The sequence below is a fragment of the Procambarus clarkii genome, chromosome 8 (assembly GCF_040958095.1).
Source record: "Procambarus clarkii isolate CNS0578487 chromosome 8, FALCON_Pclarkii_2.0, whole genome shotgun sequence".
In the NCBI taxonomy this organism is placed as follows: Eukaryota; Metazoa; Arthropoda; class Malacostraca; order Decapoda; family Cambaridae; genus Procambarus; species Procambarus clarkii.
The window spans coordinates 1576289-1592462 of NC_091157.1; the positions used below are offsets into that span (position 1 = coordinate 1576289).

The 16174-nt window shown below is 44.4% G+C and overlaps 1 protein-coding gene across 1 annotated transcript; it reads left to right on the plus strand.

The window, feature by feature from the left end:
- Nucleotides 1-2085: 2085 nt before the first annotated feature.
- On the plus strand, nucleotides 2086-8168 carry LOC123751093 (protein enabled homolog). The gene is made up of 4 exons (XM_069318607.1): nucleotides 2086-2424; nucleotides 6124-6255; nucleotides 7133-7193; nucleotides 7309-8168. Exons 1-4 carry the CDS (start codon nucleotides 2086-2088, stop codon nucleotides 8166-8168), a joined length of 1392 nt encoding a protein of 463 aa, XP_069174708.1.
- Nucleotides 8169-16174: the final 8006 nt, after the last annotated feature.

The window sequence follows — 16174 nt, forward strand, 5'->3', positions numbered from 1 at the left end:
GGGGTGTGGGTATGCTTCTTTGCTGGCTCCTGCGTGGGCCGTTGTTTGTGCCCTGTGTGGGTTGGTGCAGCTGTTTTGTTGCTAAATTGATGTTCTTCCTAGTGTGAGTGTTTTTGTGGTGCGTGTGTCTCGGTGTTTTGCTGTTCGCCCCTGGTTCTTTCTTGGGGTTGTCAAGTTGTTGTACCTGGGCCTTGGCCGTAATTTGTTTTATGTTACTTATATGTTTTGTGTGCAGTGTGACTCTGCTTTGTGTTATTTATGTGATTGTGTGCGTCTTGTGTGAGTGCGTGTGTGTTGGTTTATTATGTGAACGTTATTTTGTGTCTTTCTATGTACATGTGTTTGTTGTGTGTCCATTTTTTTTGTTTAACTTTGTATTCAGCCTCATGTACCAGGAGTTTCTAGGTTCTCGTGATGTTTTGTTTTCTTCTGTACCTGTGATTATTGTTCTTATTATTATGTTTTTGTTATTATGTTCTTGTCTTGTGTCTTGTGCTATACTTTGTATATTCCTTTTATAAAAATAAAAAAAATAAAAACTACCAGCAGAATACTCCTCAGTGCTCAAATTGCTAGACCTGCTCCCACACTATCTTGTGTGCTAGTATATTTACGCAGCCAGTACTCAGTATTTTCAGCACAATTTAATTTATGTACTTTAATGTAAGGTTAACATGCCTGATTGATTGTTTTTTGTTTTGATTCTTGATTGATGGCTTATTTTGATTAATTTTGTCAGTTTGTTAAGATGATTTTTTTCATAATTAAAGAATTAAAAATTTTCCAGTTTCCTGTATTTTATTCTACATTTATCATACAATGAAGAAGTCACCATAGCAGTTTTATGTTGATTTGTTTTTACTTTTTTTTTGTTTATATGTTCGTGGCATTCCATCTGCCCAAAGCCACTGCACTTAGTCATTTTACCGTAACATATATTTGGGGACCTGTCCTAGGAGCCTCACTCAGGTATGCTCCTAGACGCTTCATTTAAAGTTGTGGTAAGTGTACTTGGCTTTATTACAAGTTTGCCTGTGTCTTTTCAGAACTACTATTTTGAGTGATTTTGATGGTGCTTAATACTGTTTACGTTCCAGATGTAGCATTATATGACTGTTGGATGACTTTGGATTACGTGGTGTCTTATGGCACCAGTCATACTCGTAATTGGTTGTTTAATAATCTTTGCTATATCCTGTGATTTCCACCATATTCTTCTCCCTACAGGAGAACTTCTCATTATGGCAGATCACCCACTTTGGTACCCCTGGTACTTTGGTCTGTCTCTGGGCTAATACGCCCACGTCTTTACAACCCGAACATAGGAGGACACAGGGGGCCATAGTTCCTCTAGCATTACGGACTACGTTATACGGTTAGGACCCATACAGCAGTTCTCGTCATAAATTAATACTTTCCACATCCCTACGCGTTGATCAAAGATATGGTATTTACACAGGTAGGGAGTTAGCATTTTTTTCCATAGCACAATGAATGATAACTCTGTAAGTACTATTTAGTTTTAGTAGGAAACCTCTTACCTTTGTTCTCGTCAATTAGAGACCAGGTAAGAAATCCCTAAATTTTTTGGACTACATTCGAGACAATTATGTTTCACAATTCCAGTAGGATCCCTCTTGCCCCTGTTCTCATCATATAGAGTACCGGATACAAGATTCCCTACGTATTCGTTTCACTTTCGATCTAAGTAATCAATTCAATTACTAAAGTTAACTGTTGTAAACTTGACTATAAAGTTTAAACAGGATAGTTTACAGTTGCCATGTCATCCTGTCAGTCTGACATCTCATATTTTGGTACATCAACTGAGGTATTTTCTTTGCACATTATTTTCTATCATTCTATTCACCATGTTTCGTCTAACAGCGTTCAGGCAGAATCCAAACGATGAAGTGGGGCACACTAATTCGTGCCACCAAGGCGGAAATGCTAACTCTTGTAAATGCGTACCCCATTACTGCCCCCATGGAGCCACTAAAACTTATCTCCATAACCTTATACTTGACCACCTATTAGACAATGATAATATTACATCCGAATCTCATGAAGAGCGCCTTAGCAGCCATGAAATTGAAGATAGAGCTTTCCACTCTAGAACGCGAACGTCAGAAGATAACTCTCAAGATACAGAAGGAACAACTTGCACTACAAAAAAAACAAGCTGAACTGCAACGTGAACGTGAGAAGGAACAACTAGAGTTCCAACTTGAACGTGAGAGGGAACAGCTTGAACTCCAACGTGAGCGTGAACAGGAAGCCCTTAAAGTAAGAGAAAGAGAACGTGAACTCCAACGTGAACATGCTGAAAAACAAGCCGCCATTGCTCTAGAAAACCGTAGAAAAGAGCTTGACTTGGAAACTACACACCACACTCAGCGCAAGGAATCGGAAGCTAACCTCCAGGTACGTTTCGATCTTTCTCATGCAATTAAGTTGATGCCATCTTTTGTCGAGACAGAAAATTATATATTATTTACTTCATTTGAGGCACTAGCTAACCAACTCAGCTGGCCTCAGGATCAGTGGTCTGTACTTCTCAGGTGTCATTTGACATGTAGGGGCTGCCGTGACTCTCAGTACTATGGCGTCTGAAACCGACTACAAGGTATTGAAACAGGCAGTGGTAGATGCCTGCCTCCTATTTATCGAGAACTACAGACGTAAGTTTAGGAATTACCTTAAAGCGAGTGCTACTACTTACCTAGAGTTTGCAAATAACAAAAAGAGATATTTCATGAAGTGGCTGGAAGGAGCACAAGTCTCCACCTTTACAGATCTCATCAACCTGATCCTGATGGAAGAATTCCTTAGGCGTGTACCTAATTCCATACGTCCTACCTAGCAGACAAGGAAGAAACCGACCCTACTAGATGTGCACAGTTGGCTGACTCCTACAGTCTCATTCACAGAGTACCATCCGACACACCTTCTAGTAAGACGTCTTGGTTTACTCCAGCCAAAGTGAGTACCAGTAATGAAAACTCCGCGTTGTATTGTCATTATTGCAGAACCTTTAGACATACAATAGAAGAGTGTACCAGCCCTCACTGTAAAGTCAGCAGTAAGACAAAGCCCAAATCACCTCCTCCTAAAATTCATAAAAGTCCTAAGCCTGTGATGAATATTTTTGTTTCAACCACTGATCTTTCTCTCTTCAACAGACACCTTGTTGTGAATCTGTGTTTCATTCTAACATTCATCATGATAAATATGTATGTCCATTATTTCTTTTCCCCGTTATGTAAATATAACATGATATCCAGTTGTGTTCCAGTATAATTATGTTTGATGTAATTGTAGCATGCTGTAGTGTGCCTGTATTGAATATTTTGTTAGGCTATTTGCATGTTTATTCCTGTGGGGGGAGTCGGTGGCGTCTCATTGGGGGGATGACCATATTTGGGATGTTCCAGTGTGCGGGCCGTGTATCAAGCTAGCGTCAATGTTTCACCTTTGGAATTATTCCTGTTTATTGATTGTACTTAATTTCTTTTTACACCTTAGTAGTGTTATATACACATAAGTTTACTTATAATTATGTTCTAAATTTGTTAGCTTTGTTCTTAATTTGTTAGCTTAATATCTCCTTGTTAGCTGAGTATCATGAGGTTTCATGTGGGTTTTAGTTTGGTCTTTTTGGTAGACACAATGCCGCGAATGCTGGAGGAACGCAAGTCCCGTTGGTAGAGCTGGCGGGTGGGGACATGTGTTGAGCTAAGTCTGTGGTATTTGTTTATTGTTTAGTAACATAGCTAATTTCCTGGTTAGACCATTATGTGCAAACCCATCTATTCATTTATGTTGTAAAGAAATGACCGGTGCTTATATAAGGATATTGTAATATTAATTACTAGTGTATTAATATTTCTGGCTACCTGCATTTTCCATTTATGTTATTTGTGTGTTCTTTGTTACCCTTACTTTAAGTATATTGCTTTGTTACGTAAGCAGTTTGTTCTTACCCCTAGACACTTATTGAGGCAAGGCCGTATTATTACATTTGTTTAACAACTGCAACAGAGGAATCATACCCAGAGGTCAAGGGTCGTAACACACCTGTATTCCAGAACTGTCTCTGCCAGCGGTTGAGATTCGGAGGGAAGGTTGAAAGTGAATATATTGAGGAACACAGTTGCTTTACAATCTATTCTTCTGAAGTCAACTGAACCCAACGTCACCTACACCCGAGAGACTGTCCTCATTACAGATCGCACTGCAACTACCCCTTATCCACTTGCCAGAGTCCGCCTGGTTTGTCCGTTAATATAAGGTGAAGTCCAAATCACCATCCGGGAAAAGCCTTTTCCCATGTCAGTTCAACTCCTCTTGGGCAACGACTTGGCAGAAGACCAATAACCTACAAATCTAATCATCAAAGAAAACCCCCAGGTATGTGACTCATCAATGGAAAATCCTATCTCGCAGTTTGTTAAAGAAGAGATACAAGCAACAGATGATTCTGATGAAGTCTCCCTGTTACGGACCCGAGCCCAGCGTCCGAGCACGGAGGAGTGACGACCACGCCATCTGTGGGTCAGCTCCCGAAACCCCCTCCAAATGGACGGCGCCATCAAGCAAGGACAGAAAATACCAGCCACAAGGGCTAGTTTCCCGTCCTGATCAGCTCATAATACAGCCGCTGCTGACCTCTGGTGAGGTGGCGCTCAGACAGCAACGCCATCTATGGAGTGGATAGGTGGGCGTTTGGGTCTGAGCCGGTAAGTGACGTGCCCTAGAGTGTCCCTAGTACTGATGACGTGTCTGATTACAGAGTCGACCTGGGACTGCTGCAATGGAAGTTGGATCAGTCTACCCAAGGCAGCCGTCTTGTCTCCAAGTATTTGCTGCAGCAGCTGTGAGTCACCCCCCGGATGAACACTGAGGTGTTAGCCTGCCTGTGACGTGGCAGCTGAGGGATTGTCGTACCCGGGACTGACTGGTGGAGACGCTTAACCACTGGGGTGTTGTAGTGAGGAGAGTGACCTGTGGGATCACACGAGGCTCCTGACTAGGGCTCGCTACCCTAGTATCGGTCGTGGAGTGGCCTAACCCGCGTTGCTGATTGGAACCTGCCAGCTACAGGCTGGATTTGTGGTTGAAGGCCTCCACGACAGTGCCCCCAGTGGAACTGTGATTTGGCTGGCCTGTGGCCAGGGTAGACTCAAGAGAATCGAAGGATTCATCGTAAGACCACAAGAGGACTAAGAGCTTAGCCTTGTTGAGCACCGTGAACATCCATAGTCTTCAGAGGAAGACTACGTTGTGTATAATAGTGTTTAACCCCCCCCCCTTGTGTAACCTTTTATATATTATTTATGGTGACGGTAATAATTATATTATTAAGTTTTTGCCTTTATTTCCCTTCCCCTTTAATTTACTTGCGTTACGGATCACATCCCTTGAAAGCCACTACTAGCTTGGGGCCGGATACCCTACCTCTAACAACATCAGAGAAAGAACCTGGTTGCGACCTGAGAGGGCCGTAACACTCCCATCCTGTCCTGGTGACGACACGTGCACAATCCGTACTCCCGCAACCAGCTGCTCTATCTGCTTCAGCTGTACCTCAAGATTCACGGAGCCTCCCACCGAGTCTCACCATGCTGGAGTTCCGTAAGTTGCAGAGAGAGGATTTCTCGCTAACATCTTTATTCTTACAGGCTGAGACACAACCTAACTCTATCCCTGGGTTCTTTGTGGTGAATAAAGTGCTCTACCGCTATTATATACCCGGCAAAGTGAAGGAGGACAACAATCGGGCTAATGTCAAACAACTATAGCAGTTCCCACCAGCCTACGGTCAGATATCTTGCATCTGGTCCATAGATCTCTCTCACACTGCAGTTTCTACAAGACCTACAAGACCCTGAAACAAGATTACTACTGGCCAGGAATGATTCGTGATATGAAAAACTTAGTGAAAAATTGCAAAAAGTCTCAGATGACAGGTAAGCCGAACGCTTCTCTATTCAAGGCACCACTAATGCAGGTATCAGAGTCTTCTGAGCCGTTCAGCCATTCCATCAACAACCATGACGAGCTTCTGTCTCAGACAAGCTCAGGTAACGTACATATAAGTAATATCCCGTGTTCTACCACCAGGTTTTCCACAGCTGTTTCCGTCCAGGAACTGTGAAGCACCTCAGGAAGCAGTGCGGACATGCCCAGGAAAGTCAGAGCAAATGTGATCATATCTTCTCTAACGACCTGTGTAAGACAATCAATGTCTCTAAGGTATTGTCTGGTCCTTCTTGTTGTACTTTGCCTAACTGCAATGGTTCTAAATTCTCGATCTGTTCCACCACCAGGAAAGATCCTGCTCTATACGAACCTAATCCAAATAAACGTGCTCCTCCAGACAACTTTACCAGCCCTCAGCTAAAATATTGTTAGACAAATTTACCTTTTATTGCATTTGAAAGGCGTAAATCCTTGTTTTGTACTAACTCCATTCTCGCCCTGCCAGGTATTAGAGAACCTTCAGTCTTCCACCCTGGCGATAGGAACACCATCATACCACAGCTAGATGGGATCATGCACTCCAGCTACAATCATCATTGAGGAGCCACATAACATCCTGCCAGGCGTGCAGCACAACGAACTATCAAATCTATTAGGTTACAACTTCATCTCCCCGGACTTCAACATTCTTCGGTGAATGCAGACGCCCCAGTTCAACAACAATCTAGTACTTCGCTGGGTCCTGCAGCACAACCTCAACATCCTCTAGGACCTCCATATTCGTCGGTCCCTACATTAGGATCAGTTCTCGAAACTACGCTGACTCCTGTAGCACCATGTGAACATCTTGTATTACAACCTCATTCGGTTCCTACTGCTGACCCAGTTCTCCAATCAGCACTTGCTACGCTGGGCCTTGCATCTGATCAACCATCTCACAATCTCCTCGGATCACCACTCTCGCTGATCCATTCAGTAGGCTCGTCTGTACAACAAACTTGTACTTCACTGAGTCCTGGAGTGCTACCTCAACATCTTCCACAAGCACCATTCTCTTCAGTTCCTGCAGCATACACAGTTCACCAACCAGCACCTACATTTGCTTCGCTGGGCCATGTATTTGCAGAATATCAACATCTTCTTTATCCAGGGCTCCGACAACGTCGTCGCCAACGCGCTCTCCAGGTATTCACTTCACTTCAACTCAACAGGTCAGTTGTCGTTTGCCGTTGCTGAGTGGTGGTTTGCTGTGGGAGGTGTGGAGCGCCCGCTAGTCGGGGCTCTGCCCCGACTAGCTGGCGCTCCGACTATGGATCTTTTATCAAGGTCAAACCCGCACGTGTTTCCGGTGTGGTGCTAAGGGCCACGTAGCGGCCGGTTGCGACGCTCCTCGTGCTGAGGCCCCTTCAGTTTTCCTGGAGGATGACTTTCTCCGCTTGTCTGTGCGTGGGGATTCCCCGACGGATCCTGGTTCTGTGCAGGTGCCTGGTGTGGTTCCTGCGGCGGTTCCAGCTGTCACTCCGTCTGGACCTGATCTGTCTGCCCCACCAGTGAGCTCAGGGGACCTATGGGCGCCTGCTTTGGACCTTCGCCGTTCGGTGGATGTGACGGTGCATCCTCATCCAGTTGCTTCCGTGGTGGCCTTGGATGGTGCTGTACGAGTGGCGGCTGCATCTCCTGCAGAAGAACATGTGCTTGTCGGGGCGGTGGTGAGTATGACTCCGCCCATGCCCTCTGCATCGTCGCCTCTGGTAGTTTCCTCGTTGACGCGTGCCTCTTCTCCTCTGCCGGTTCTGTCGCCCCCGCTGGATACCTCACGTGTGCTGGAGTCTAACCTTCCGCCTGCTGTGTCTCTTCCTTCTCCGAATCCGGTCTCCTTGGATGGTAGTGGCTTTTTGCCCTGCGTCGTTGAGGCTGCTGTATTGCGTGGTCGTGCTGCCCCGGCTTTGGGGCAGCCTGCCGATGGTTCTTTTGGGGCACCGCTTGTAGGGGGTGACAGTTCCGACGATCAATGGCCTATTTCTATGTGCCGTCGTTCGGCTCGGGATGCGTCACCTCACCGGACGTGGGCAGAAGAGCGTGATGCCATGGATGATGATGCTGTAGGCGGCGATGTGCTGCCTTCTGTGTTGGACACTGTGCCCCCCTGCTGGTGGCTCTCCTCAGTGGGCGGTTGCCCCATGTGACCGCGACCTCGTCGTGGTGTTGTCGAAGGATGTGCGACAGGGGTACTCTGCTCCTGTTCCGGTTGGCAGAGGCCCTGAGGCGCCTGCGGTGCCACCCTCCGCTGGGCTCGGTGCGATGACCGGCATAGAACTGTAATGGTATATGCACACCATAGCCCCTTTCCCCCTTCCCCCTTTCTCTTCTCCTTCCCTTCTCTCGCTTGCCTACTCTCCCTTGGGTCATTTCTGTCTTTTGTCACGGGGGTCATAAACAGCTTGAAGCCACTTGCTCCCCTCTCTCTCCTGTCCTCCGGGCCAGTGACGAATTTGGGTATATTACCCCAGGGCTAATAAACTTGTGATCTCAAGTTACACGTGGGTGCCCAGCCAGGAAAGTCGTTGGTGTCTTCCCAGTTTTTGGAGTTTTCTGTCAAGAGGAATTGACCCTTATGGTCAAGCCTGATCCGGATTGGTTAAAGACATGTAGGCCTGGGGAGGCGGGGCCTCACAGGGTAGTGCCTGCCCATGCCATTGACCCGGTTTCTAGAGCACCTAGTCATGGTAAAATCCATTGGCCATAGGCTTGGGATAGGCGGAGTTAATGTGGGCCTAGGAACTAGGGGGTGGAGCCTGTCCCACTGGTGAGCGTTTTTAAGAAAGAAGTGTTAGTGTGTTTGGGGACCTCGGCTGAGGTACATACAGGTCAACTGACCTGTGGGCAGCCAATCAACATCCTTTGGCAAGCTGCAGTATTTAAGGTATAGTGCACTTTAGTTGTAACACTGGTATTACAGGCCGTGCCTCATAGGAGATTTTAATTTTTTATTAGAGTAGGCTATGTTTCAATTTTGATTTAAATATACTGGTTCCGATAAATAAATAAATATTAACGTAATTTTTGTTTAGTTATCTGTTCCCTTTGATTAATGACTGCGTTATTCATTCTTGTGATTCTCATTTGCTGTGCTAGAAATTCTCCTGTGTTCTCCATCTTATGAATAGTAAAGTCGCTCTAGAATCTCCCGTTCAGTTCCGTAAGACTACAGGTTTAATCCATTAAGAGTCATTTACTTTGAGTTCCCTGATTATTGAGTCCCTTCCTTCCTAGGGTCTCAATAATTTTAGACACATTCATTTATGTTTATAAGGTGGTGGCAGTGTTTAATGTTTTTATTTTATAATTAGTAATAAATTAATAACCCCTATCCTTGTTATGCCCTCCTCATTTAATATTCAGTTTATATTCGTGGCTGTCCAGTGAGGGGTCATAATGGACTGTAACAGAGTTAAGCTGGGGTATTGAGCGAAGAGAGAGCCGTTCACAGAGTACAGAGAAGGGTTACCATTGAAAGGTTCAGGGTGATAACAAAAGGGACATTGAGGATTTATTACAGAACGAAGTGTGCACCCTTGTGTGGGGCCCGATGGGCGGCCTCCGCCCGCTGTTCCGGTATCTCCTGCTTCCTCGGCAGCGATGTCCCGGGCTTCCGTGTTGGGTCGGTGGCGCCCGCTTCCGCCGGATGTGGTAATCCCCGAACATATGGAGTACCCGCGAGTTCGTGAGGGCCGTGCCCCTACGGAACTGGAGTATTTGGTATGGGAGGCTTATAAGCGGCGGTATCCCCTGTATACATACCCTGAGAAATATCCTCCTGTTTGACTTTTGTGTGTTCTGTGTGATTGGCTTTGTGGTTGGGTGTGGGTCTATACTTGCAGCTTTGTGTGTCTTATGTGTGGCTGGTTGTGCTATTGTGCTGCTGTAGTGGTGTGTTTCGTGTGGTGATCGTTTATTTTATGTACTTGTATCCTTACGGCCTTTTGGTCGTTTGCATGTATTTGGGCTTTGTTTTCTGTATTTTCAGTTCCCTGAGTGGTTCTGTTTTTTGTTATTAATGCCTTGTGTTTCTTGCCTTGGGTATGTGTCATGTATTGCTTTTAGCTTTGTCTATAGTTTCTATTATGTACTTGTGTCCGTACGACCTTTTGGTCGTTGGCATGGTTTTTGTGCATTTTGTTTTTCTGTCTTTTCAGTTCCCTGTGTGGTTCTTTTTTTGTTATTATTGCCTTGTGTTTCTTGCCTTAAGTGTGTGTGTGTAATTATTTTTTTGTCCTTGAAATTGCTTTATTCTTTGTACGTAATTTATGCTCTTTATGTTCTTATGTGTAGTTTTTGGATTTCCTGGTCATTTGTTGTAACTTTTGTGTATTTTTTCTTGTACATTTTTGTTATTGTACTTATGTCATTTATTTGTTGTGTATTGTATGCATTTTATGTCCCATGCTGTTTGTGGGTTTCTTTGCTTGTGTCCCCTATGCTTTCCTGTGACCTCTTGTTTGTATTTTAATGTCTGTTTTTCTGGTGTTTGCTTTATTTCATGTATTAGCACGATTGTTTGTATCTATCTGTTATTTCGTACTTGTTCCCTGTTTTTGTACTTAGTTTTTTTATCTATGAATAAAACAAAAAAACTTCAACTCAACATTCTACTGCAGTCGAACAAGCAATAGGACCAGGCTTTGGGTAGAGGGGGAGTTGTCACAAGGTTCTCCCTAGAGAAGAAGATTGAGCCTGTTCCATCATCACTTGTTCTACCACCACGTCTGCATATTCAAGAATTTATAGCAAGAGCAAGAACTAGTGCTCAGACGTCTACTCCACCCTACTCTCCAATACCCGTGACCCCCAACACACCTGGTTGTGGCCAGCTCACACCACTGACCGGGAACAAGCACTCTGCTAGTTTGTCTGAGCCGGCTCCCAGTTATCGTCACACCAGCGCCACCTACATTGGTCCAGTCCCATATAAATAGACGCCGACCACCACCACCACCAGCAGAATACTCCTCAGAGCTCAAATTGCTAGACTTGCTCCCACACTTTCCTGAGTGCTGGTAGATTTACGCAGCCAGTACTCAGTATTTTCAGCACCATTTATTTTAAGTACTTTAATGTAAGGTTAACTTGCCTGATTGAGTGTTTTCTATTTGTATTTTTGATTGTTGGCTTATTTTCATTAATTTTGTCAGTTTGTTAAGATGAATTTTTTCGTAATTAAAGTAATTAAATTTTTCCAGTTTCCGGTATTTTATCCTACATTTACCACACCGTGAAGAAGTCACCATAGCAGTTTTATTTTAATTTGTTTCCTTTTTTTCGTTTTTATGTTCGTGGCATTCCATCTGCCCTAATCCACTGCACTTAGTCATTTTACCGTATCACTGTGTAAAGATTTTCTTAAGTATTTCTTCACAGTGCCTTCCATGCACTCGTAAAATCCTCCTTGCCACGGTGCTGTAGGAGTTATAAATTTCCATTGGCCGTGAGGGGGGGGGGGTCTTAGTGGGCGGCTGCCGGAGTGTGATGCTCCTTGGGGCAGTCCTCTGTCCTTTTCTAGCCTTGTGCTCCTGCTGCCGTCCTCTCCAATTCTGCTGGGCACCTTTTCCTTTTTTTTCTGTTTCGTTTTTCTCCCCCCTCTTCTCCTATCTGCTTGTCGTTTCCTGCCGACCGTTTGCTTGTTTTGGATCTTTCTTTGGACTTCTTCTATTTTGACGCCCGGGTGCTTGAGGAGGCATACTCTTGCACCCGTAGAACTGTTGTACCCGACGTCTCGAGCGAGGGAAACCTTTTATTGTCAATCCCCGCTTTCGTCGCTGAACCCGATCTCGACGGACTGACGGTTCTTAAGGTGGCGTTAGTGGGGCGTATACTCACGACGCACCCCTAGGATGCCCTGGCATGATCGGCGATAGCTTCCTGTTGGGTGTCCTGCCTCTAATTGAGGCTCCATGGTGGGTATGGGGGCACATTCGTTGATGAATTTCTTTCTCTTCGTCTCTATGTCGATATATGTTTCCGTTGAACCCTCTCAGGCTCGTGGGGTGGGCGACCAAGCCCCCGAGTCGGCCTGTATTGGAAGACCAGGCTCTGTAGCTCCTGCTGCGTTGGGCCCCGATCTTGCTCCTCCTTTGACCGTCCTGACTTCTTCCCCCAGCTCCCCTCCCTCCTTTGTGGTTGGGTCGAGCCTCCAGCCCCCAGTGGTGACCACTTCGTCCCCTGGTGCGGCTAAGTCTCTCGTTGTGACTACTTCGTCTTTTAACCCCTCTCTCTCTGGGGGTTCTCAACGCCTTTCGCGCCCCGGCCGCACTCGCTCGATTCCTTCCCGTACTGCTGCGTATCAGGCCTTGTTTGGTCCCGCTTCATGGGCCAAATACTTTGATCTCCTCCCTCTTGATTCTGCGCCTCCTGACGATTTCTCCCTCCATCGGCATCTTGTTGATTCCGTGGATGCGTCTGTTACCTTCAACCCCACTCGTCTCGGTACACGTGTCATTGCTGCTCCTTCTCATGATGCAGCTTCCCGCTTGGCAGCCTTTTCTGGCCTTGGCGAGATCCCTGTTCGGGTCTCCAAGAACGTTCAGATGAATGCCAGTATTGGCACTATTCTCCTCCGGCCCCATGTTGCAACCGGTGTTCGGAATCTGCAGGATTGCCACGATGATATTCGGCATATCCTTGATGCCCAAAGTCATTCTGTCCTCCAGGTTGACTCGTTTACTCGTCCCCCTCGTGGTCGTCGCCGTCAACCCCTCCGGGTTGTGAAGATCACCTTTGATGGTAGGACCCTTCCATCCTCTGTCATTCTTGCTGGTGCTAGGTGCTTTGTCCAGGAGTATATTCCTTCTCCTCGGCTGTGTAACAAGTGCTGGAGGTTTGGGCATGGTGCCCTCCGCTGCTCTGGGACAGTCTCTCTCTGTCCTTTGTGTGGGAGTGAAGGTCGGAGTGCACTTCTCCCCAAGCTTGCTGCCTCAACTGCGGTGAGGCCCATCCTACCTTCTCCCGTGCCTGTGTCCATTACAAGCTTGAGGCGGCCGTCCTCAACTTGAAGCACTGGGAGCGTTTATCTTTTCCTGAGGCGAGGCGCCAGGTTCGCCGGCTCTCGCCTTATGCTAACGTCTCTTATGCTCGCGTGTTGCGCTCTTCCTCTCCTCGTCCTTCCCTCCTTCCTCAGACTCACAACCGTTTCCGGGCCTTGGTGCTACATAGCCTTCCCGGTTTGGTGCCTTCTTTTGATAATTACTTACTTACTTCTTAGCTTCCCCTCTGAGGCAGCTTTGAAGGTAAGAAAATTTGATTACCGTATCCATAGAAGTTTTAGAATGAATATGGACTTTAAATGATGTCCAAAATGTATCTCAATTCTCTTCATCCAGTCCAGCAAATGTTGGCAAATCCAAAGAAGATAAACGTGCCTCTGCTTGTAATACACTGGGATGAGATACAGGAATCTTTGGAGTTACTGTGTAGTTTTCAACTAAACCAATTAGAAGATTAAATATGTCTTGGGTGTTATCTTCATACTGAGAAGTTTCTGCTATAGCTTGATCTATTTCATCAGGATCAATGTCACTATCCGTTAACACAATGATGTAAGACCCAATCATAGCCTTGACTTGTTCGAACTTGAGACCAGCTACTCTCAGAGAAATTTCCAACTGATGGTAATCAACTAGAGTTGCCTTTGATAAGTTTTCTGACTTATTGAGCAATCTATATAAATGACCTTTAAGGCTTACCAGGGATCTCTTTAGTTTTTCAGGCGTAGACATGGTGACTTTATGTTCAAACTTTGTAGGGCTTGAATATTTGTTACTGAAGTAACTTGGATACTTGTGTATTTACTCGCCAGTATCGTGACAATCTATATAAATAAAAATGGAAATGTTCGTTTGTTCAAAATCGATAATCTCCGAAAGTTCTTCACCGATTACTTTGAAATTTTCACACAACGTTCCTTTCACATCCGAGCAGGTTTTAATATACATACTATATAGATGTCACCTCTGTGACGGTATAAAACAACTTTTTCTGAAAAAGTGTGTTTTTCATGTGAAAGAAATCTTCGAAACCTCATTACCGATTGCTTTGAAATTTTGACCCAACGTTGTATTCGAATAGGCGCATCTTTTTATACATCTAATATATACATGCCTCACCTGTGACAGGAAATAACATGCTTTTTATGAAAAATAGCACTATCTGTTGGACGTAAGAGCAACACACGCTGTAATCACCAAAAATTCTTCACCAATTGATTTGAAATTTTGACACAACGTTGTATTTGAATAGGCGCGTCTTTAAATATTCATACTATATAGATGCCACCCCTGTGACAGGTAAAAACATGCATTTTTGAAAACAGCACCATTTGTTGCACATAATGGCAACATGCACAATATATTAAATATGTCATGAATTCCATTTCAGTGTTTCCGATTGCATTGATAAATTTTATTTTCATAGATTTCGATTTATTTTATTTTTTAGTGAATTATTTTGTGTGACATTGTGTTGGAATTGAGCTGTGTTGTTTACCATACCGTTCATTTCGTAAGTATAGATGCCACACCTGTGACAGGTAAAACTATGCTTTTCTAGAAAAACAGTGCCATCTGTTGCATGTAAGAGCAACACACATGTTATACTTGGAAATGTTACAATTTATTTTCAATGTTTCTGATTGCATTGATAAACTGAATTTCATAGATTTTGATTTATTTTCATTTTAATTTAATTATTTTGTGTGAATTGCATTGGAATTGAGCAGTTTTTTTTACCAAACCGTTCATTTCGTGAGTATACTTCATTTTTATATTTTTTTCATATTTTCATTTAGTTTTTTAACTGTTTTAATTATATTTCAGTGATGGAAACATCAGATGGTATGATGTTCCAAATTTTCTGATGGGAACATCAGATCATTTGGGAAGGAACCGTATGAGGGAGTGGGGAATGGAGGGCATTACGAGGGGACTGAAGTGAGAGATGGTGCGGAGGACGAGGGGAACAAGAAAGTGGGTAAAGGTGGGGAAGGACGAGGGGATGGGGCAGTTTGGGATGGTGGGGACGAGGGGATGGGGGGAATGGAGATGGTGTGGAGGACAAAGGGGACAGGGGAGATGGGCACGGAGGGAAAGATGAGGGGATGGTGGAGTGAGGAATGGTGGGGAGGACGAGAGGACGGTAGAGTTGGGAATTGTTGGGAGGCCGAGAAGACGGGTGAGAAGGGAATGGTGGTGAGGACTGGGGGACAGGGAAGGTTGCTGTGGTTCAGCAACGCACATGCGTTGTTGAGCCACAGCAATGCGTGGCCGGGTACTGCTATTCTATATAAATAAAAATGGAAATATTCGTTTGTTCATAATCGCTAATCTCCGCAATTTCTTCACCAATTGCTTTGAAATTTTCCCACAACGTTCCATTCGCATCCGAGCAGGTTTTTATAAACATGCTATATCGATGTCACATCTGTGATGGTAAAAAACATGTTTTTTTCTGAAAAACTGTTTTTTTCATGTGAGGGAAACCTCTTTACCGATTGCGTTGAAATTTTGACACAACGCTGCATTCGAATAGACGCATCTTTTTACATGCCTACTATATACCTGCCTCACCTGTGGCAAGAAAAAAACATGCTTATTTCGAAAAACAGCACCATCTGCTGGTCGTAAGAGCAACACATGCTGTAATCTCCGAAATTTCCTCACTGATTGCTTTGAAATTTTGACACAATGTTGCATTTGAATAGGCGCGTCTTTTCATATACCTACTATATAGATGCCACCCCTGTGACAGGTAAAAACATGCGTTTTTGAAAAACAGCGCCATCTGTTGCACATAAGATCAACACATGCTATGCTAAATTTGTTTGAAATGGAATTGTGTTTCTGATTTCATTGATAAATGGAATTTTCTTAAATTTCGATTTATTTTAATTCTGATTTAATTATTTTGTGTGACACTGCGTTGGAATTGAGCTGTCTTGTTAACCATACCGATCATTTCTTGAGTATAGTTTATTTTTCTATTTTCTCATTATTTTTCATTTCGTTTTTTGAACTTTTTTTCTTATATTTCAGTGATGGGGACATCTGGCGCCAGATTCACGAAGCAGTTATGCAAGTATGTACGAAAGTGTCCATCGTTCCTCAATCTTTGATGGCTTTAGTTGCATTTATTAAACAGTTTA

Coding starts and splice junctions, on each gene's coding strand:
- LOC123751093 (XM_069318607.1), top strand. CDS start 2,086: ATGAAATTGAAGATAGAGCTTTCCACTCTAGAACGCGAACGTCAGAAG. Junction 2,425..6,123: donor AATCGGAAGCTAACCTCCAG/GTACGTTTCGAT, acceptor TTCTACCACCAG/GTTTTCCACAGCTGTTTCCG. Junction 6,256..7,132: donor AGACAATCAATGTCTCTAAG/GTATTGTCTGGT, acceptor TTCTTTATCCAG/GGCTCCGACAACGTCGTCGC.